The sequence below is a fragment of the Zonotrichia albicollis genome, chromosome 2 (assembly GCF_047830755.1).
Source record: "Zonotrichia albicollis isolate bZonAlb1 chromosome 2, bZonAlb1.hap1, whole genome shotgun sequence".
NCBI lineage: Eukaryota > Metazoa > Chordata > Aves > Passeriformes > Passerellidae > Zonotrichia > Zonotrichia albicollis.
The window spans coordinates 79,036,039-79,060,265 of NC_133820.1; the positions used below are offsets into that span (position 1 = coordinate 79,036,039).

General features: G+C 35.4%; 1 protein-coding gene across 4 annotated transcripts in view; it reads left to right on the forward strand.

Annotated features, from left to right (window-relative positions):
- Positions 1 to 24,227, forward strand: part of PIBF1 (progesterone immunomodulatory binding factor 1) — a 108,680-nt gene that overhangs the window by 48,057 nt on the left and 36,396 nt on the right. For all 4 annotated transcript variants that reach the window (XM_026793761.2, XM_074535521.1, XM_014267403.3 and 1 more), the window contains exons 11-13: positions 15,463 to 15,628; positions 18,889 to 19,039; positions 23,145 to 23,235. In XM_026793761.2, the coding sequence (XP_026649562.2) occupies positions 15,463 to 15,628; positions 18,889 to 19,039; positions 23,145 to 23,235 (408 nt within the window). The remainder of the gene's footprint in view (positions 1 to 15,462; positions 15,629 to 18,888; positions 19,040 to 23,144; positions 23,236 to 24,227) is intronic.

A 24,227-nucleotide genomic window follows, 5' to 3' on the forward strand; every position in this document is an offset into this window, starting at 1 on the left:
AACTTTTGTGGCCTGTATCTGACTTCACTGTGCCAAAGCAACATATTTGTCCTATTTTAATGTTCACATGATCAGCCAGAGTCTTTAAATTCATTCCATGTGCTACAGAGAATAATTCACATGAGAGATTGATTGTCATGTTTAGAAAGAATATAAGATAATAGAGTAAATGGAAATGTGGAAAGTAATGGAAAAGTATCAATAAAACAGAAGTACCAAATTATATATGTCATGGTTTGATGCAGGTGCAATGCCAGTGCCCCCATGAAAATCTCTCCCTGGTGTCTCCCTATTGGTTTGACCACAGCATCCCAAAAAACTCACTCTCTTTTTCAAACCAGGACAATATAGCATTCTATATAATGATGCCACAATTCCACAAACAGAGAATGGTAATGGCACAGATACAGCAATGTGGCACTGAATGGACTAAAAGTCCTGATACATGCTATTGCACTTGTGTGGTGATAGCTTTGCTTCCTACAATGCTAAAAATTCATGTGACTTTGCCTAAATAAGAAATATAATTGTTCTGAATTTTTTAAAACCCCTAAGGTGGCATAGAAGTAGTAACTTCTAAATTCTGTCAAATACATTAACTTCACAAGCTTAAAAGTAATTCTTTACAGTCCAGCAAGGAAATCCAGAAAAGGTTCTTCCTGTCACTGACCAAAAAAAAAAGGCTATAGTAGGTGGGAAGGATAGCTGCAGTTGTAAAAAGTTTTATTCCTTCATTAATTTATAATGATGTGTGTCATGGTAAGTGGCAAATAACCAATACTTCCTTTGCTTTCAGAAAGAGATTATATTTTATATAAACAGGCAAGTTCTGTTGAGTTGTGTAACATTCTGTGGCTAGGGAACAGAGACTCATAAAGAACATTTTCTTCTATTTCGAAGAAGCAATTTTAAAATGAGATAAAATGCTAAATATTCTGAGTCTTCCCAGCGTTGGTGTTACAGGCAGAGTTGAATTAGCTTGATACTTTTTTATTATTCTGAAAGGGAGAATATCCCTTGAAAGTTCAAAAAAATTTGTTTAAACAATTGAAGCCACAGGCCAGAATAATCCCTGGTTAAAATTTGAGATGTATCTAAAACACCGTCTCTCAAAGCAGATACTCTTTACTCTTACCAATATATTTGAATTCAAACAAGAATTCAAAAAGTAATTTACATTGTGTTGGTCAAATAAGCTAATCTCTCTGGTTACTTTTGGCTATACCTAAGACTATGTATCCAGCTTATTGTATTTTTGCATTAATCTGATCTAGCTTTATACTAGTCTGCACATACACCTTTATTCACTTGATCACAAAGCTAAGTGAAGACTAATTTACTGTTCTCCTTACATTATGTATTGAGTGCAGCCTTGGAAAATGCCCTTCATTGTTGAAAGCCCAGACATCTGTTAGAAAACCTGCTGTGGCCAATTGCATTTCAAATCTTAGCACTAGAAATAACATCTTTTTGGTATCCCTTAGGTATTTGTCTCCTCATGTGAACATTCATACACTCAAGTTTAATGACAATTTCCCATCTTTATCAATATTCATGCATGTCACCTACAATCCACAGTCCTACATTATCATACTCAGTCTTTTTCAGCGTGAAGCAGAGAATAGAGCACAAGGTCAAGGACTATACTGTGATTTCTGCTTTATCTTCACTTCTCCAAGGTGTCACTTCCAATTTCTCACTGATAGTAATTCTCAAATTTGACTGTAATGTTTTTTGTTTACTCTGCTTTAAAGAGGAGAACATTTCATGCAAGGTCCAAAACATCGACAAGAAAAGCTAGTATTAAAAATTCCAGAAAGACTCTCATCTGAAAGAGTCTGTGAACTCCTTGACAAAAACAGGAAGCTTGGGTGGAGGTCCTATTTTGAGTAAAAGTGGTTTTGATCTTAACTTCCTAAAAACTTCATTCCCATGACAGAGACCTTTTACCTCATCTAAGGATTTAATTCCAGTAATCTGCTGATGTAAGGCTTGAGCTTCACTCTAGAGGACAGTTTACACTTCCATATCCCTGGAACTTAAGAAGTAGAAAATGTATTCTGTCCTCTGCCTGTAAGTTCAAAATCATTTTATGAATAATGATGGAGTGACACTATTCTCATATCATTTGCTAAAAATAGGCAAAATAAGATCTCCTCACTTGGCAATAACTGATCAAATTCATCATGTGATAGGAGTGTTGAGTAAATCAGTACCTACCATCAGTAGGATGGTTTGTTTCCAGCTGAAAAATAACTGAAGTGAAAAGTCATTATTTAAGCCCTGTTTTCAAAGAACTTGGAGATAACACAAGATTATACATCAACAGGAAGTAAGTGTAATTCATTCTCTTGAAATTCTAGCAAATCAGAGATGAATTTGAGAAGGTTTTTTAACTTTCTAGCTGGGAAAGCTGCAGAATGTTTTTCCTATGTTTCTTTTGCCAACCGGAATCATCTGTACAGTAAATCCCCAACATCCTGTAACAATGGAGATTCAGCAAATGGAAACATAGCTAATAATGTTCTTAGTAGTGTTCTCCCTCTCAGGAGTACTGCTGAATTATCAGTTTTCCTACTCAGCGTAGTCACTGGATATCTGATATGAGGAAGTGTTTTTCAATGTGTCAGAGTCGATCAGATTTTTGACTTATTTTATGCTTAGGTCCCTGACATTTTTGAGGTAATGTGGCTACTGCTACATTACATATTGCACTTTGAAGTGTTTGGCCCTTTAACTCTTATCAGGCAGCAACAAGAATTTTTTTCCATGTACCCTTCTGCAGGGAAGTTCTGCACATGCTTTCATTTGATATTAATAGACATCAAACGTTTAAATACTTTTTAGCATGTGCCAGAGTGGTCCTAGGGAGCCTCAATGCCTCAAGAGCTTTTTACTGGATGAAAAAGCTCTAATACTTGTAATCATAATGTATTGGATTTTCACACTGCAACAATAATGTGGTAGAGCCTGTGTCACTGTGATGGTCCCCAGCACAAATTCACCCCTGAGATTTGCACTGCATATCACATGCTTTAACTTCTGAAACCCTTATGCTTTATGTTGCTTTCAGGATGGTAATTCTGCAGGTTTTATTGAAGATTCCTAACCCATACTCGTGGTGTTTTTGTGGGGAATACATATGGAGTAACTAACAGTCTGGATGTCCTGAAGCAATTTACCTGTAGCTGTTCTTTAAAGTATGATTTCTATAGGCACATTTGCAGTGTACACTGTTTATTGCTTGCCTTTGAATGTCTGTTTATGATTACCAGGAATTCTGAGATTGAAAGGGAGTGAAAATATGGGCCAAACTCCAGCCCACTTATATAACAGTAGTGAAAGTATTAGACTGTGTATCCCATTAGTATTGCTAAGACAAGCGTGCCTTAGTGTCATGTACATACAAACACTGCATCTCCAGGAACAGCTGACAGCGTGCAGATTTTCTTGTTTTCCGACAGATGACTCCATTTTGATTTAAGGCAAATTGAGGTATTGCCCTATTAAGGAGTTTCAGATTAAGCCTAAAGTCTGGTTCTAGCCTGGTTCAGACTTTAACAGCAGAAGAATGGAATGCTAAGAATGAAGCTCAGAGTGAAATACAGTTTGAATTACTTCGGAAAAATATTAAACACCTTCACCTACTGAAACCTTGTTGTAATAAACAAAGCAAAAGCATTGCAGATTGCACAAAATAAGGTTAACTGAAGTGAAGTGGTAACTAGACTTTTTTCAGTCATGACCTAAATATTAATACAGAACTGGTAAATAGTGTGGCCAGACTGAAGTTCAACAGTTCATTCTTCCAATTTTAAAAGGAAATTATCTTTTTCTATAGTATTTAGGTCCCCATTCAGTGGAAGTCTTGTAAACCCTAAGAATACAAAGGGTTAAAGCCATATTTTATCGTAGTGTTCAGTGAATGGGTTTGTTTATCAAAGGAATTAATATTAACAATATGAGATGTCAGAAGAAACTAACCATTTGCTCTTCATTGAGTACAAGAATTGCATCTGCAGTTGCTTCCTTAGTTGGATGATAGATGAGCCACATTCTAGGGCTCCTAGAAAGAATGGATAATGACAGGGATGAAATGTTAAAAGCACTGGACACACAGAGTAGGAGGAGTTTTCTCTTTCTTCCACAATAAAAAGATGCTGACTTTGATATGCTACTCAGCTGGGATAGGGAATACTTGGAAATCAGGAGTGTCTTTGTCCACAAGTCCCATTAGAGGAAAAGACCCAAAAGAACAAACATTTGTTTTCAAGTCTTCTACAAGAAAAAGGAAAATTATACTTCTTAGTTGTGGTTATTATTGCAGGGATTGTGATAGTTCAGCTAAAGAAGGAATTGTTGAAATGGTGAGAGAGAACAGAGCAAATGGGAGGAAAATAGAAAAAATAGGACAAAGGTATGTGGAAGAACGAAGAGAACTGGGCATAATCAGAGGAAGCAGAGAAACAGAAAATTTGATTATGAATGAGAATGATATACACTAAAATAAATTAATTTCAGTGCTTTTTGCTTTTCTGCCTTTGGATAAAAGTGGTTCTATCACATCTAAGACTCTTAGAATATATGCATGAAACTTGTATTGCAAAGCCTGTAGTATCCCAATAGTTCATGAATCCTGACTTCCTCTTCTTCTTTTCAATCCTAGATTTTGTTTTCTTTATTTTCAACTGCTTTTCACTACTGCTCTTCTCAAATTAATAACTTAAGTTGTGAAGGCAAAGTTGGGTCTCTCTATAAAAATTTTGTTAAACTTGTCAGATGACAGATAAAATACAGAAAAGTATGTTGTGAAAGCAAATATGCTCAAGAATGGAGACAGCTTGGAGTTTACTGATTATTTTTTACAATAGTTACTGCATTTTTTAAGTATTTTCATTTGTCACATGCCTCAGCAGGTAATATAGGATAATTTGATAACTGAAGAATTTATTAGGATAGCCTGCTTTATAGAAAGCTTAGATTCACTTGACCTTTTTCATGTTTGCAGATGAAGAGAAATTAGATTGTTTCATTAGTGTCATAAGCAGTTTGATGATGTATCTGTTCAGGATTCATTTACCACTCCAAGCTCTTATAAGCATGTTTACAGTGACTGTAGATTGTTCCTTTTGTTTTGGGCTGTAAAAATGTCTTCCATATTCTCTTGTGCTATTGATACCATTGTCTGTCTGTTTACTGTTCCTACAAAGACTGTTTGATTTGAAAGACTTGTACAGTTCAAGAAATTAGAACCAATATATGTTTCATTTCTGGATAATGACACACAGAAATATCTACACTTTAGGACTTGTAATAAACCAGCCAGTAAGACTTTATTATTTGATAGTTGTCTCTAGAGCTGAAATGCAGTTGATGAACTTTTTTTGTTTTAAAGTCATGCTTATGAAGAGAGGTCTTCACACTGTCTTCTTTGTTTGCCTGTTACTGGTAATGTGGTTCCAATTGCTGTGACTGCTTGGGAAAGGACATTTTGCATATCTTAGATTTGAAAGAAGACAGATCCAGTTGTGCTCCCCTACCCACTGCTTGACTGTCAGTCATTTTAGTATCCTTTGATGCCCAGCTCTGCTATTGCTGTTACCATGTCTTTCCATCCTTTGCTCCTCTAACAAAAGCTCCCCTGAGCTGCCCAGTTGCACTGAAGCATGCCTGATGGCCTGCAGGCAGCTTAATGAAAGCTCCTTTAAGTTCTGAAAAACAGATGGAAAGCCATGTTTTTTCTAGTATCATACTTCGTTTAAAACAACTGCTGGAAATACATTTATAGCAGTCTTTGTTATGTGAATTTTAATATATTAATAGTTTTTATGTAGCATTCATTTGCTAATAAGGAAATGCAGATTATCTTGTATGGGATTGTTCTTCTTGTCTTTGCAGGGAACAAATGTTTTTTGTAAACAGCAAGCTCAGTATTAGCCAACAGTATACTCTTACAAAATCCTGGGCTGTGTTATCAGGACAATAGTCAGGATATCAAGAAAGTCCTGTTTCAGGATATCCAATAGAGGCAACATAGTGATAAGCTGGAGTGAATGCAGAGGAGAGTCACCAGAATAGTCAGGGCTGGAGCACTTGGCCCAGGAGAGGGGCTGGGGGTGTTCAGCCTGATCTCTGAGGCTCCTGACAGCAGTATCCCCAGAGCCTCTGGGCAGGTCACTGGGAAGATGGAGTCAGGCCCTTCACAGCAGGGCATGGAAGAGAGATGAGAAAGTGTCAGATAAAACAGAAGATTCTGACTTGGTCTAAAGAAAATCTTTTTCACTAACAGCACTACTGTGAGCAGTCTCCATCCTTGAGTTTTCAAGACCTGAGAAGCTAAAGCTTTGAAAAACCTGGTCTGATTTCATAGATGACCTGGCTCTGAACAGGATGTTGGATTAGATACCCCCTGAAATCCCATCCAACCTCAGTTATTTAATAATTGGTTTGTATTTGTATTATTGAGATGTTGTTTTTAAGGCATAATTTCACTGAAGAATAAATGGAATATTATGCAGCAATATGCTGACCTCTCATAAGTGATTGCAAGCACCAAGACTAATCATTACATTAATTATTAGGGGAAAAGGTAGTTTGCTGTCCCTCATTGCTAACTGTAGCACTTTTAGGAACATGTCCTTGAAAGATAACAAGGTATGCCTGTACCTTGAACTCTGCTTATCAGGAAATCAAACCTGTTATGTGTGATATAAAGGACATACCAATCCTTTGCTAAATTATGGCAGTTTGTACTCTAACCTTCTGACCTATTCTGCTCAGCTCTCAGTGGGGAAAATGGAGGGGGAGTAAGCAGTGTCTCTGGTGGCACAGCAGTTACCAGCTCCCAGACAAAGCCCTACCTCAACAGATTTATCCCTACATTCTCATTTCTCTCCCTATCCTTTTCCAGGAAGCTGCTGTGATAATGCTTCATTTGTCTTATTTTTTCCTTGCTGATCATCCATTTTGTATCACTGTGTAAAACAATTTTAGTTTTTATATTATTGATTTCATAAAAGTTACATTTACAGAATTAAGAATTTAAATATTTGTATGTTTATTTCTGACTGTTTTAAGGAGGTATATGGCATTCCAAACATTTTTTCTTCTTCTTGTAGTTGGTAGTTGCAATGACCTTTAGATTTTATTTCTTAAAAGGAGAGGAACATTTAGTTGCTGCTCTTGTCATTTATGTAACTGCTGTTCTGTCAATCATTTGACATTGACTTTTTCCCTCTTTGCATTATTGGAATTAAAAATCATACAGTAATTATCTTTTGTTAAGTACATATATACATATAAAGTATGTTAATGAATTCTCTATTTAATCAGAGGAACAGGAGCATATACCTCCACAAATAATGAATTCTATTTAGGCTAGCAAGTGATAATCATTCCATGTGGAATCACAAGAAATACCAGAAAGCATTTATATTGATTTAACTGTATATTTGATTAAATATAACCTCTCTGGCTAGTGGGAAGGGAGAGTTTAAAGACACAAATTTTTGTATGTTTATCTAAGAGGAAAAAACAAATCAGACAACAGACTCAAAGTCTTTCTGTAACTGTTGACTCCAATCTCTTTAATTTTCTTGAGCACTGAAAAACAATGTTTGTAATGTTTGTAGTGCAGTAATGATAATGTAATGAAAAATTTCTGTAGCTTCCAATATCAGATCTGTTCCAGTCTGTTTTATCTGGTACAATAGCAATCAATTACAGCTATTTTCCAGAAACATAAGTACTATCATAGTAAAGTAGTAGAATCTCTGGAAAAGCTAATATTTGGTTTAAGGAAGTAAATTGTGGAATCATTATCAAAATTGTACAGTATCTTGAAAAAATTATTATGAATAGTCGAAAAAAATTGTGAAGTCAGGCAATTCCAAATGTATGCTACAAACTTGGAACTTAGTGTAGAGAAATATTAAAAGTTGATGCTTTCATTTCTTAATGTTAAATATCAAGAAACTTGCTGGCCTTTTCTTCATTCAGATCTGTTTTATATTTCTCATATCAAAACCTCTCACAGTTACAATTTCAAGTTATTCCTCATTAATCAGTATACATTATTGGGGAATAAGTCTCTGTACTACTCCTTGTCTTATTTTTTATTTAGTACAAAATTCAGCTTTGTTAGTATGGCATTTTTTTTGCAAAGAATGACGTAAACCAAGAAATGAAAATGAAAATATTAAACCAACTAAAGTTAATGGTTTGGGATACCATGAGAAATCAAATAGAGAAAAGTATACATAGAAAATATGACTAAAGATTTAATGAGATTTTAATAAATGTACTTTGGGTTCTTTCTGTTGGATTAGAATATGTACCATAGACAAAAACATATTGCATTGCCGGGATCCTTTTCAATCTGTCACTTCAAAGTGATGGTTTTTTTAAACAAAGTATTTATTTGTTTGAGCAAAGATGATGATTAGGCAATGGGAAATTTATTCATGCTTAGATGTTGATTAGGCAATGGGAAATTTATTCATGCTTGTTCTTCTGTTCGTCCAGATGTATGGTCCACCTCAGTTCAGCATGTTTCTCATACTTCCAAGATCCACAGCTTCTACCATTTTATGTGCCAGTGCACACAGATGCGAAAGATAACTTTGTGCAGTGAATTGAGGCTGTCCCAGAAACAGTAGAACTCTTCAGCTTCTTCTAACTTACTTTGGCTTGAGGTGCTGATGTCTGCACACTTCAGCTTGGCTGTGTTTCCCTCTTGGATTGTTGTCCTCAACTTAGGAACATTTTTGAAACTCTTTCCTCTGGTATCTTTTCACTAGGCTTCAGAGAACTCATTTCATAGCCTTCCTGTTTGGAAAAGATGGATCTTTAATCTTTCTTTGGGCAATTTTGAAGCTTCATTCAAGGGCTGTGGTTTTGTGAGGTGGTAATTTCCATTTTTGGATTCCCAAATTAGGTATCTCTGTGCCTACATCTCCTGAAATACCTGATCTGGTAGGTATTCTCAGACCAGCCATGTGTTTCATGCTTCTATATTTTTAAGCACTAAACACATAAATGAGAACACAATGTTATGCATCTTGACTAATTTGTATAGGCAAAGAGAAAAGCAACTACCATTAGATTCCTAAAAATTACTGAGGTGACTCTGTTCTCCTATTTATGTATCTAAAAAACAAGTTTTGAGGAGGAAACAGTGAAATTATATCACATCCTTTATTATATGCTCACTCATTTCTTCAGGTCCTTTCTTTTTGTTAAGGATGCTGTCACATCCTTAATGTCTGTATACTGATAAAGTTCAGTTATTTTAACATCTTTTGCATTTATTTCATTGCATTTTTTGCATTTTATTTCATTTATTTCATTTCAAATAACAAAAGAGTCACTAAATATGCTGTTTATTTAAACCAAGAAATAACAGTCTAGGTAAGTGAGCAAACTAAGTGTACAGAGGCAGCACTGTGTTATTGCAGAGTAGCAATTGCACCCTGCTCCATTTTTTGTAAGAAAGGCATGACGGGAGCTGCTCTTCTCTTTTTTACAGTTGCCCAAAATAAAGAATGCACTTTTACTAAGTGAAAGGCTATATTTGATGCCCATCAGAGCTCCAGGATTGAGAGAAAATTCCCTAGTGAAGTTTTATTAGGAAATTCTCATGACTGAGGCATGACTCCCAAGCACAGGCTTGGCAGAAGTGGTCTCTGCCCAGTAGTCTTGAAGCTGTGTCTTGGTGCAGGGGAGAATCTTACATTTCACAGAGTGAAAGTCAAATAAAAGAAAGCACAGTGGCATAGTCCAGAGACAGAGAAACAAAGATGGATTTCTGTCCCTGTCAGTCAGCACAAGTCTCTGTAATTTCAGCAGATACATTTGAGACTTTCACGTTGTTCATTCTTGTAGTCTAGTGTACACTGGGCATTAGTTTATTTAGAGTAGAAAGGGTCCTACATCCTGAAGAACTTCTATTTATTGCATAAGTGATTTTGGGTTTAGGTGTCCCAAAGCTCCAAGGAGTGGAAACCAGCTGTGTATCTTGCTGAGTGTGGATGTTTGGAACTAGCGCTTCCTATAAACTGCAAAGTAGAATGGGGAAGGTTTTTTTTGACAGAATGAGGATCAGAGGCAAATACAAAATAAATGCTTAGGATGCTGCAAAACACAAAAATCTGCTTTGAAGCAAGCAGCTTTAAACAAAGCTTCTAAGCTTTCTCTCAGATTTTACTGAACCACATGCAAAAGTACTGTATACTTAATTACTTGATACGAAGCAAATGTAACATCTGGTAAGAACTTGAATGTTAAATCAAGTTTACCCTTTAGTGTCTAAGCTATATGTTTCTGGATTTATTCTTTTTAATTACAACCTGAACCAGGAATATTGTACTGAAAAAAAATCTCAGCATGTTGTTTGGGAAAAACAAATTTTAAGTGAAAATTATTTCAACAAACAAATTTTTCATTGCTTAAACAGTTTCCAAATGACATGTTTCATCTTGTGTTTAATCATTATGCTCAGAGCTTTTGTTGTTATTGGCAGTATTTAAATTTGTTGTTACAAAGTGCATTGTTATTTTAGACCAGCTTAGAAATAGTTTAATGTATTTGATAGACATGAATGAAGTAATAAATACTACAAAAACCTGAAAATTCCTATAAAGTTGGTATAAAAACTTCATAAAATATGTATTTTTAAATGAATTACAGATTTCTTACCCATTTTCCAGTAAATATTGAAACAGACTTTCATTTTGTGAAATCAGCCAGATACATGACTAATGAGACTTAATCTGAGTGCTGCAAAATCTGAACAATGAAAGCATTTGAAAACTAAAGATCTGAGTTCTTACATTTTTAATTATTTAGTGAGTAGCATGTGAACACAAATCATGGGAAATTTTTGATTGTTCAGAAATAAGGCAACCAGTTTTTAGTGCCAAGGAACAAAAAGAGAGCCAGTGGAAACAAGATCCTTTGAGTACCCATGTTTGAACTGGGGTCTGGCAGTTTGCTCATGTATGGACAGGATTTGTGCAGTCTGTGACAGATTGAATTTAATTGAGGTCCTTCTAGACCACTGTTTCTCCTTCTGTGACTCCAGTTGGCACGAAGGAGAGTAAGGAAAATTCATTTGTGTACTTTTATACTTAGGTTGGGGCACTTTGGAAGTGAGGAGGACTTAACAGGCAGACTCAGTTGCAGAAGGTGAGAAAGTTAAACTAGGATTTGAACCTCAAATTGCAAAAGGTATGGATGGGTAGGATTTGAGGAAGGATGCCAAACTCCAAGGATGTTGAAGGAGTAGAGAGAAATCCAGAATGCAGAGAGTAGGGCTATAAGATAGGAATGGAGGCTGAAGAGGCTATGAACATAGAAAAGAAGAAAAATAGATGTCCTGGGAATAAAGAATGAAAATAGAATTGGAATTCAAGAGACTGGGCTGGTGCTAGGACAGAGAAGGAGAAGGTCAGGAGCACGAGGGGGCGTGTTGGGGCTGGAAGTAGGAGGTTTCCAAGGGGACAGGTTAGGGAGGAAATGTCTTTAGGTTTCTTTGCAAATTTGGCACTGAACCAAAGCACAGACATTTGTACAAATATGAGAGTATATTCTAATAGCCTTAAAGATCTTAGATCTGGAACTGACCCAACTGTGTACTCAGGGTGATTTCACAACTTACAGGGTTTTTTTCCATTTTTAAACTTGAAAACAATTCTAAAATATATCCCACAAAGCTTTAGGTTGGTATAATCTGGTTTACAAAATTATAAAATTGTAAAATTAGATTTTCATGTTGTATCATTTTGGTAGGACTTTCTTTGCAACATGCATTATTTTTATTTACTTGCTTGGCATTCTTTCTTATCAACAAGTTTAGTACTAGGATTTGTAATTTCTTAAAAGGGTAATTTTACAAATTTATTGTCTTCTAATGTACAATTGTTCAATTACCTTTGTAAGGAGTACTGCTGTACATCTCAGGTTCTGTAGGTGGGCAGTTTATAGTCCCTCCATTCAAAAAGACTTGGTTGCCATATTTTCTTCAGTATCCAGACTACATGATTTTACCATTAAATCTTTCTGTTTGCTCTCTGGTATGCATATTTTGACACGTTATTGTATCATTATCCACTACTTGAAAAACAAGCTTCTCTGATTAAAAAATCTTTCAAACCTTACAAAAGAGAATTCAAGTCCCTGTCTGAGTATTCCCTCTTCTCCTTTAGTCTAGTAATAATTTTTTTGATAACCATTATATCACTGCATTAGCAAACTTGAGGCGTCATTGACTGGTCAACCTAATGGCAGAGAGACATAAAGGAATGGAGACCTCATTCTAGATGATTCTTACGTGTCAGATTTTCTTCATTGCCTCAGTCTGTTACTTCTCTTTGATTCCCAGCCCTCATTCTTCTGTGAGACTAAAAACTGTACTCTTTCATTATATCAAGTTTGCTAAAATTTCTTGACGGAGAAAAATCCTGCAGACCCGCATTCCACTGTTTGTTTTTTTCCATAATAGTAGTATTAAAGCGTGGAGTGGTTTTGGTTTTTTTTTTTTTGTTTTCCCTCAGAGACCATCTAGGCAGATAAAGGAATGTATTTCAGCACATTGTGTTACATGACTCTGTACACACATGCACACACACTTGAACTGACATAGTAGCCAAGAAAGCAGAGATATTATCTGGCTGAGGAAAAGCAAATATGACAGAGAAACTCTGAATGGTGCTGTGGTGAAGGAGTTACTAGTGAGATCAACAGTGTAGTAAGGTTAAAGAAAAACTGACCCATCATAACCTTGCCAGTGCAAAACAGATCATGCTCATGTAAGCTACTTCAAATTTCCAAAACAAAGGATAAAACTTCTTTCTGAAGTTACTGCTCATAATTGGGTAGAGAAGCATGCTCTGAAAGCACCCAGTTGATTGAATCATCAGAGAACTACAGACTTCTCCACCAAATATAGAAAGTAGGCACAGAGAAGTATGGATTGCCTCTGTTCATGCATATTTCCAGTGTGCCAGCTCAGTACAGTACAGGTCATTGAAGCTCAGCGTGGTTGAAGGTCTGAGGCTGTGTACAGGAAGGCATTGCTGTTTGTTTTGTGTTGAGGTGGAAGGTGTGAATTTGTTGTTGGAAGTCATTAAATATAACTAATAATTAAATTAAATTTGTGTGTTTCATTGCTTTGTTGGCTGAATGACATGTATCTTCATTAAGACTTAACTATTTTGGACCAAAGCATTCTTCCCAGGATTATAAACAATGTGTATACGGTAGATTTAGTGTAAATTTAGTGTCATGTGTGCAGCCCCTTGTGTGCAAAGTGTGGAGAATTCTAGAGTGCTGAAATTTTTTTGTGTGGTAAAATGGAAACAGGAACATATAGTCAGAAAACAGTGATGAAAGTATCAGCACTTGAAATGACTGAAGTAGTGGATAGGTAACTGGCGTTTAGCAGCTAGAGTGCCATAACTCTGTTTGAGAACAAATGTCATGCTATTAAAAAAAAATGTTTTTAAAAGAAAAATTTTAGATGAGCTGAGTATGCAGAACTTCCAAGCTCTGCTCATGCAGTGAGGAAACAATCTTATTCATGCATTGGACTATTTATACATAGATGGCTGTCTGCAGAGTGATTATCAGGGACATCATAATGACACCTGTTTGTTCTGTTCAAATTAATTCCAGTGAAAATTGTTCCCTCTTTGTGCCTTAGAAACATTCCTACATCTGAAATCCTCAGGGAAAACATTTGAAGTAATCCTCTTGGTTTTGTTAAACACTCTCCATCCCACCTAAAGATTAGGTGCTAAATAGGGTGGAATGGTGTTGCAACTGTTATTTGACAGATGACAGCTAACACAACAGCCGTACTGGGTTAGAGTAAAGGTTTATCTGGAAATCCTGCAATTTGTTGTGAAGTGGCTTCAGTGTGATAAGTACCATCTTGCATTTAATGGTACTCCAAGGACTTCTCTGCTGCAAGTTGTTCAGTATTCTCTCAAATAAATGTTATTTTTTAGCATCCACAGCATCTTATGGTAAGGAATTCCACAGCTTTCATGCATGAAGAGCAATTTATATTTGTTCTCATTCTGCGTCATTGGATGACTTCTCATTCATCTATTGGAAAATACAGTTGATTCCTATCTCCGTTCTCCCTTCTCATGATGTGACAAGCCCCTTATTTCTTCCTTTTCCTTAAACCATCTCTTTTCCAAGCTGTAGGGTCCTAGCTTGCTTAGGTGATTTATTCCACACAGTGCAAATGTGTGAGTGTGTGATGTTGCTGCATGTCAGCGGTAACCCTTTTTACCCTTCTCTGATGCTCTGACACTTCTGTTCCTTGTCAGGTGAGGTTCTAGAATGGTTGCCAGCATTCAGTAATGCAGGCAACATCATGGAATTGCAAAGTGACACAGTGAGTTCTGTATTATTTATTTCTTCCACAGCAATTTCCAAAATGTTTGTTTTTTACCATTATTTAAAACTGAACCAAAGTTTTAATGGTTTTATCAAGTTTTATCAATTTTTATCAATTTTTTTATAATAAATTGTGACATCTCGCTTATGAACGAAAACAGTCAGGTAGGAGTTCATCGTTTAATTTATATGGTAAGGAGCATTTTTAGAACCTGTGATTTACTTTGCATATATGTCTTTTGAATTTTGTATGTTATTTGATGTGAAGATTCTTTAGATTATCTCCTGTTCTTCACATCACCTAAATTTTCATCAATCTAATATTACAGTATTCTATTGGCAAACTTTTTTACACCTCATTTTTGAGCTTGCCTGTTAAGTAGAATGGGTGAATAAGATAAATGAAGTCCACTTCTGAGTGGAATCTTATTTGTCACTTAAAACTACCTTATAGTGATTTTCTAAAAATTATACTTAATTTCTGTTTTTTGAGAAGGATCTGTGATTCTGAGTGACTGTGGACATAATTACACCATTGTGGTCTGAGTTTTCTTTATATCTTTGGGTATGGAAGAAGCAGTGTAGCAAATACCCATATATCTCAAAGGGTGCACCACTGATATCACTGATGTCTAATGCCCCTTCTCCCTACCACATGAGGGAGGACAAAATTTCATTAGTGTCTCTCCAATGAAAACACTTCAGTGCATGCATTTGTCTACCAAGAAGGAGAATCACATTGATCTAACTCCTTAAGAATAAGGAATACAAGGTATGCTGTAAAGTCATTGTCATTTGATTCCACATTAATAACATATTTAGAAAAGCCATTGACAGAGGTTTCCACCTAGTGTGTTGTATTGTCATTATAATATTGAATTTTCCTAATGCTCTCCTAAATACAGGTTACAGTAGTTACATACTAATACTTATTAAGGTCTGCAAAATACTATATTAATTTTTGAAATTTATATCTGTGGTGAACAGAGCTAGAATATATTCCAACTTTGCTTATTTTTGAATTGTCAAAACTTTTTTTTTTCACTTTTCTTTTAGGTATAGACAAATGCAGCTTGGCACAGAAAGCAAAGTTGCTGAACTTCTTCACCAAAGTAAGTTAAAGTCCTTTGAAACTGAACATGTTCAACTCATGCAACAAGAAACAGCTAAGAATCTTTCACAGTGCCAAATGGAATGTGAGAAATACCAGAGAAAGTTGGAGGTACGTCATATAAAGAGACACTTTACAGGGCTTTACATAGTTGTTTTCAATTTGGATGTAAAGTGGAAAAGCTTAGAGAAAAAGTAACAACATGGCATGGCTGAATTAGTATCTCCACCAAACTGTGGTCAAATGACACAGAAGCAGAGTCAAATGACACAGCTTACTATGTTTGATCAGTTTAATGGAACACAAGATCACAGGGCGGGGAAAAAGCAAAACAATCTCTCATGGAAAGATGTTAAAGACAGAACCTCATTCATGTGGGGTTTATTATCTGCTTGTATCACAGAACTGCTTATGCCAGTCTGTGTGAGTATTGTAGGGAGAGAAGACAGTTTCACCAAAAAAGGTACACTGAATTCAGTGTCATTATTTGCAACTAGGATCTGTAATAGTACTGTTACATAATAAAATAATTTTTATTGATATACAATTTCTGGAATAAATTTTTCACAGCTAAAAATGTTCAGGTGAGCATGGTGTATACAGCATTGAAAAGACCTAACCTTGCTAGTCCTAGCATGATGGGTTACCTTGGTGGGATGCTAGACACCCACCCCGTCACTCATTCCTCCTCCTGAAGAGGATGAGGGTGGGGTAAATAAGCTTCTAAGAGCATGGGTTGATATAAAGATAGGGACATCACTTGCCAATTACCATCATGGGCAAAACTGACTTGACCTGGGGAAAACTAATTTCCCTTGTTACCCATTGACACAGGTTGGATGGTGAGGAACAAAGACAAAAAGTAAAACATCTTTGCCTACCCTGTTCTCTTTTATTTTAACTTCCCTCCCTCATTTCTGACCCTTGTACCTCCCCCTTCCAGTGCAGTGCAGGGAGGGATGGAAATAGGGCCTCAAGTCAGTCCATAACAGCTCCTCTCAGGAGGAGTTTCCTCCTCACACTTTTTTATCCTGCTCCTGTGGATCCTCTATGTCCTGCAGCTTCCTTCAGGAGAAACTCTCCCTCCTTTCTGGGTTCTCCACAGGTGGCAGTGCCTTCTGGGGATGTCTACCTGCTCCAGCATGGGGTCTTCTGTGAGCTGCAGCGTGGCCATCTGCTTTGGTGTGGTCTTTCATGGTCTGCAGGGAAACAATCTGCTCCACCATGGGCTGCAGAGCTCCATGCTGTGGCAGCTGGAGCACCTTCTCTCCTCTTCCTGTCACCTCAGTGTCAGCAACATGGCCCTCTCTCACTTTTTTCCTCTCACTCCTCACTGCCATTCACCATTTTTGTGCTTTATTAAATACCATTTCCTTGAGGTGCAGCACCTTTGGCTGAGGGACACAGCGTGGGCACCTGCAGCCAATGCACCTGTTTACCTGGGCTTTAACCACTTGGGCCTCTTCATCTCTAGAAGCTTAGAATGTATCATCTTTAAAACATACTGTTCACTTATTTTAATCTTAGAAATGTGAGTATTCCACAGAGAACACTTGCTTTAAAACCACATTTCTTCACCTGTCCAAATTTAGTCCCAAAAAGATATCACAGAGTCCTATTTATGAGATTAAATGAGGTTGGTAGTGTATGTTTCAAATGAATGTCAAGATACAAACTGGAAAGGACAGAAGAAAATTATTTGTATGGCAGCCTTTGCTTTTTGGGGGAAGGATGCCAATCTTCTGATCCCCACATTTCTAGTGGTAAACCTGGCTAAGTTGTTTATGAAAAGGAACTATAGAGTGGAAACAGAATTAGAGAGCTTCAGATAGACTGCAATTTCTTGTTTTGTCCGTATTGGGACATTCAGATCCTGGCTGATGGGGTTAGTTGTGGTCACAAGCACTGGGAGTGCCAGTTTTGCTAAACTTAGAGGTTGCTAAATAGATTTTAATTGCACAGACATGTCTAAACTTGGAGAATGTAGTTCAATTTGAGTTATATTTTCATTTTCTTTGTGGAAATTTTTTGATCTGACAACTCAAATATTTGGCATTCAATTCTACTGACGCTTTTGGCACTTGTTTTTCTCTTTTGAGAGACACTTTTAAATTCTTTCATTTAGAAATATGCACTTAAGTGCTCTTTCATTAAGAAATATTCTTGCAGAATTAATATTTGTTATCTGAAGCTTTTATTTTTTGTTCCTTTTGACTAAATTCTTGGGGTTTTCTAATTTTGTTTCTTATATATAGCATTAATGTACTAAGGTTTTTTCCCTACCATTACAGGACATTAGTCTTTATTAATAGTGTTGGCGCTGGTGTCTTGTGGCTCAGCTACAGCTTTCTGGACTAAGTCTTGCTTTTATTTAGGGCATAGAGTAGTTTCTCTTGCTAGCCTAGGAAACAGATGGTTTTTATGTTGCCCAGTTTTGACATATACGTGTATTTCTTCTGTGACACTGGACTGAACCTTTGATATTCAAGTGGATTGTTTCTCTAAGCATTGTGAATTCTTTCATGGTTTCAACAGTGACTCTGGTATTACTGCTCTGCACACTGTGCATATATTTCTGTACCTGCAAATCTATATTCACTTGTCATTCTGAATCTTTGTGATTTTTACTTAGGAAGTTAGTTAGAAATTTCACAGCAGTACCACTTGGTTATTACTTTACCTGTATGGTGGGATTTTTTCTGCAAAGTATGTAGATTGCTATTTTACATATCAAGGACTTTCCTATTCCAGTTTGATGTGTTTATTTGGTCAATGTTGTTTCCTATTATCAAGCACTTTATGAAACTTAAATTATTATATAGGCCTTCATAGCTTTTAATTTTGAATATGAGAGTCCTTTGTTTAAGCTTAGTGGATTATTTACATAAGTCTTGAATGTTGATAGCATATTACCTTTTATTAATAAGTAATAAGACTGATGTAGCTTTAATGGTAAATCTTTGTATTTGTATTCTGCAAGGAATCTTCATAAATTGATGACTGAAATCAGAATCCAATTAAAGCAACAAAAATTATTGCATTTATACAATTTTGACTGCTGTGTGTGAATCTTTTTAGTTGTTACCTGGCTTTTCCTATGTTTCCTTTAAAATTCTTGTAGCTTTTTCAGACAGCTTCTGAGAATTAATAAGGCATCAGCAGATAGGCCTAAGATCTGAGAGTTTAATCTTTGCAAGATCATATTATTGAAGGAATAACTACTTTTTAAAGTACTTTAATCTTTGCTGTGCAAAACTTACATCAAATATTTGCTATCATACCACTACACATTTTATATGTATTATATTTTGCCTCGTTCAAAAATCACTGTAGTGCTGAATCCCTGATCTTTCCATTATTCGTTCTCACAGGTGCTTACAAAGGAGTTTTACAGTCTTCAGTCTTCTAGTGAAACCCGCATTATTGAGCTTCAAACACAGAATTCTGAGTTTCAAGCAAGACTAGATACTTATGAAAAACTTGAAAAAGAGCTTGATGAGATAATACTGCAGACAGCAGAAAGTAAGTTCTGTCACAAGTTATTTTATCTGTAGGTGTTTCTGGCATTACAATCTTTTTTCTCATTACTTGGAAAGAATTACAGTGCCTGTCATTCTTCTTCGTTATGCCTGGCCAGTAAAAGGCAGTAATTATTTTGATAGAAAATATTAATGGCAAGTTTCTAAGTGTACCTGTAAATATGTATCAAACATCCTTATGTTTAAGTTTGTGATTATTGAAAATCAACTCAGTATTCAGTCATTTCTCTTTTCCTTATTCTAATTATCCATTATAATTGGACACTCTTTAGGATTTGTCCATTATTTTAGTATATTTTAAATGTCAGGAAGCCCTCTTTGTTGACAGGCAAATACAGGTTTTATATTTCATTACAGTGATTAATGTGAATTTTTTAACTAATTGGAAAGAGGAAAAAAACTCTTCCTTCTGTTGAATTACTAATAATTAGACATAAAGTAGTTGCTTGTGGCAGCTCAGTCTGTTCCAAATACTAAACCATGGATTAAATTCTTACCTGATTACTCTTGAAAATTTTTGTCTCTCATTTGAAAAAATTAAAATGTTCCCAAACAGAGCAAAATTTGTGTAAAATCTCTATTTGATTCTTAGCCTAAGTCAATCCACAAAGCAATTAATTTCTAATTAGAAACTCTGACTCTAATCTTGAAATCTTTTAGCCTGTGGGTAGACAGAGTAGGATATTCTAAAATTTCAGACTAATTGAACTGTCATCTCCTTTTCTCCTTCTTCCTCCTTCAAAAAATAGTCACAATTTATAAAGTATAGAAGATTATTGCATAAGCTTTATATATAAACAGTAGTGTCTGGTAAAGTATGCATTATCAAGATGTAGTAGAATGGCCTGAGTACCCAAAGCTTCCAGTCTGACCATAAGCGTGTTTCCATGTTTGCTGTATACACACTTCTGTTTTAGTCAGTAATACATTTTTTGAAGTATTTGTGTGTGTGTGTGTGTGTGTGTGTGTGTATATATATATACACACACATATATACACACACACACACATATATATATATATATATATATATATATATATATATGTATACCTGCCTAAGGAGTATTTATGTATTAACACAGAATTTTTGGACCTTACCTTCATTTTCTTCAAGGAGAAAATAGAGTTCAGAATGCTGGTTTTTGTTTACATTGGTTTACATTTTCTTATGCATCTTGGGACAGCAGTTTTTTACCACATCATTCTTAACCTCTCAAATATCTATTTTAATTACAATTAACATTCTGTGCTGCAGAATGCTAAAGAAAGGAAACTTTCCAAATGAACTGTTATTTTAAAATATAGTGACTTTATTTTCTGATTTCCTTGGAGAAAAAAAAGGCGTCCTAGCTTAATATTATTTTTCTCTTAAAATATTATTATATTATTATTATTTCTTTCTCTTTAATACTGAACTTGCTGTTTCACTGTGTTTGATATAGAAAGTTAACATTAATACTAGTTAAGTCTAGTATATTAGGGAAAACAGAAGAAAAAATGTAATTTTTTAAATTAACACTTTGAAGGAGAAGACAGATATACTTCCTCCTGTGTCTCAAATTATGCCCTGATAGTTATATGCCATCAATAGGTAATAGTAGAAAACTAACTGAAAGGAAGTATAACTATCTTTCAAATCAAGTGTTTTATGGAAATACTTCAGTCCATCTTTCTTGGAATATAATTTAGACTGAAGTATTGTGTGGAGGACAATTAAAGTTTTCTAGAGACTTTAGTGATAATAAGGATTAATCTTCATTCCTGTGGTCACCTCTTTATATTTAAATAGCATATAATGCTTTTTTCTTCATCCTGAGTCATGAAGCCTCTGTGGTTTTACAGCATTTAGGGATGTCAGTGGCAGTTGGGTTCTCTGGACTTTTTAATAAACTGTGTATTTATTTACACATGTGAGATGGCTTTTGTCATATAATAGATATAGATATAGATATAGATATAGATATAGATATAGATATAGATATAGATATAGATATAGATATAGATATAGATATAGATATAGATATAGGTATAGATATAGATATATGCACTTTTTTTTTCCCTTTGGAAAATATGCATGTGGAAGAGATCACTGAATTTTTACTGTTACTCCCTGATCATTATGCCTCACTTTATTAAGATTGAAATGACATGAAGCAGCTTATTCAGGAAGCTATCAACAATTTATATAGCCACTTCTTACAGTGCCTAAGAGGTTTCCAGATGAATAACAGTAGTACATTTCCTTGGCATTTGTCTATTCTTCCTTTTCAGGGTACAATCTTCATGCTAGGGTGTTTTTGTTGTAGACCAGTTGTTTGATTTTTCTTATTTCCATTGCTTAGTATCTTTCTAAGAAAAAGACTGAACCCATCTATATCCTCACAATGGCACGTCCTTGCTGAGTAGCATAAAAAACTGTCATTAAGAAGTGTCCCCTAGCTTATGAAATGTAAATTTACACCACAAAGTCAGGTGAAGAGCCTGGAATGTTGTAAGAGAAGAGAAGCACACACTGATACAGAATATTATTTTGATACCTACAACATTTCCAATTTCTTTTGTGTTTGTCTTCCTCATGTGACTTTTACTGGGCACTAGAGACAGATCTGAATTTACAGGACAGGATCTTACTGATGTTCTCCTGAGACATTCGACACTGAGTATGTAACCCAAAAGAAGGGTATTAACAAAGGCAGGATAAATTATTCTTTATGTTTTTCTGTACCAGAGGTGTTTGCAGCACCTAAGAAATCCCTGTCATATTTAAGACAGCTCTAAGTGCTGATGTCTTTGTAGTGCCACATTAGTAAACTTCTTCTGTCATACTTACTGAAATTTCTATATTGTTTTTAATGTACTAGATATGTGACTTACCACAGGTGCTCTTCTTGAGGCTTTTCTTTTTCTAGATGTGTTTTAAGAATCCTTGTTTAAAATAGCATTACAAGGGTATTGGACAAGGGAGAAAAGAAGTTACAGCATTTTGCAAGTTGTTGAGAAATTGAGGTATTTCTGATTTTGAGGCACTTGAGCATTAAGAAAGATGAGTCAGATAGGACTCACATAATTTCCTACATTTGTTTCTCCTGTGTACAACTATTTGATTCATCAAAGCTTTTGTGTGGTGCCTGGGCTGGTGTTTACTTGTTCTCCCTCCTTCTCTCACACCCCTGCCGCTCCCATTTTTCTCATTGTCCCCCTTTACACCTCCTCTCTGTCCCACTCTCTCTGCCTCTTTCTATTTCACACATACACTTACTCTTTTTCTTTTTCTTTTTTTTTTTCCCTGGCCCACTTCATCTTACAGGAGAGTGGAAACCTGAATTCCAGAACTTGAAATAAGAACATAGACATTTTAATCTTGCTGCTATTGGGATTTCCTTTCAAAGCAATTATAATCTGTTTAAAACCCTTAGAAATGTGTTTTCAGAAATCAATCACCTATGGAAGCAGAGATTATTTTTAATATTTCTATTTTGCATGTACTTAAGAATCTCTTTTTTTGCCCTTCTCTGAAGAAATGGATGGTATTTGTTTTCATCAAGTGTGCTGAAATTTCTGATCATCACAGCCTTTCAAAAACCATAGTGAGCAGCTTCACTGTGACCCTTTGCAACATCAGATGTGTCCCTTCTGGTCCCATGGACTTTGTTATGTCCTGTCACCTTAAACACTTCAAATTTTCTCTTCCTCTGCGTTCTCATGTATGCACTGAAAATTAATTATTTAGGTTAAAAACTTAAGCAACCTAACTTTCTACTGCTGAAGTAAACTTATACAAGTAGTATGTATTTTGTGACTATACAACAGTATGAATATTCAAGATAACTGAACTATTTTCCTTTACTTTTGTATTGCATAAGTCTTACGTTAAAGATAAAAATGACAAGTGTTGTAAGTAAAGTGTGGCACTAAATTTGATGTTAATGATGAAAAAAACTGTTCCACTCAAGCCCAGAAGGTTACACCAACTGAAAATTTAGTTTCTAGAAAAATGTTTTTGCATGTTGAGTTGTAGATAGAATTGCTTAGAAGTTTATAAGTTCTGGCACTGTTCTTCAACAGCACCTTTCTGCATTTTTTCACAGTGGAAGATGAAGTTGAAGCTGAAAGGGTTCTTTTCTCATATGGATATGGTGCTAATGTTCCTACAACAGCCAAAAGACGACTAAAGCAAAGGTAAAAAAAGAGTTCTTCATTAATTCACTTGTTCAAGATAAACTAAATGAAGATTACATGCATTATGTTTTGTATTAGAATCCAGCCAGTTTGATTAACATGAAGAGGTTTTTTAATGGCTTAAGTTTACAGGAATAGATTGAGGACTAGGACCTGTTAATGTAGTTGATACATATGAATGAGCATATCTTTGTAGGTCATTTAAAAATCTCTTCTCATTGACTTTTAGAAAGATTATTTATAATTGTATAAAATTAAGCAGCTGTAAAAACAGATTAGTTACATTGTTTACATTTATATAATAGCATATGCATTATTAATACCGTAAAAATCATTGTATTTAATAGTAAGAAAAACATATCTGTCAGGATATTAAGAAGGACAGTGGTTCAGAGCATAACTATTTTATCTTCACTAATACATTATCTTATTCCACTTGCATTTTTTTTTAGTTTATTCTGATTTGGTCAATTTGAAAATTTGATCAATAGACTAAAATGATTCATAGGTGAAAAACATGCCTCTTGATCATAGTAATTTTGAACTAATAAATTTATATTATGCATTGTCTTTAAGAAATAATAGTGACATTTGAATGGCTCATTGTAAGCTTGTGTGTAGTGACTGTGACTCACTTCTCCCACACAACTAACAACAGGGCAAAAGGAAATGACCTCAGGCTTGCCAGGAGAGGTTCAGGTTGGACAAGTTCTTCACAGAAGTGGTTGTCAAGCATTGAAATAGGCTGCCCAGGAAGCTGGTGGAGTCACCATCCCTGGAAGGTGAAGAGTGTGCAAAAAACCTCCATGACCCTGTTGCACACCTGGTTTAGAAAACTGTTGAGAGCTCTATATCACCATTTCCTAAAGCTTCAGTTTATTCCTCTTTTGTCAATAGTTTGGGCACTTTTCTGAGTTTCCACTTTGATCCTTCTTTTTCCTCACTTTATTAGATTCAGTTTAGATTATTTAGGCATGTGACAACTCTGCTCA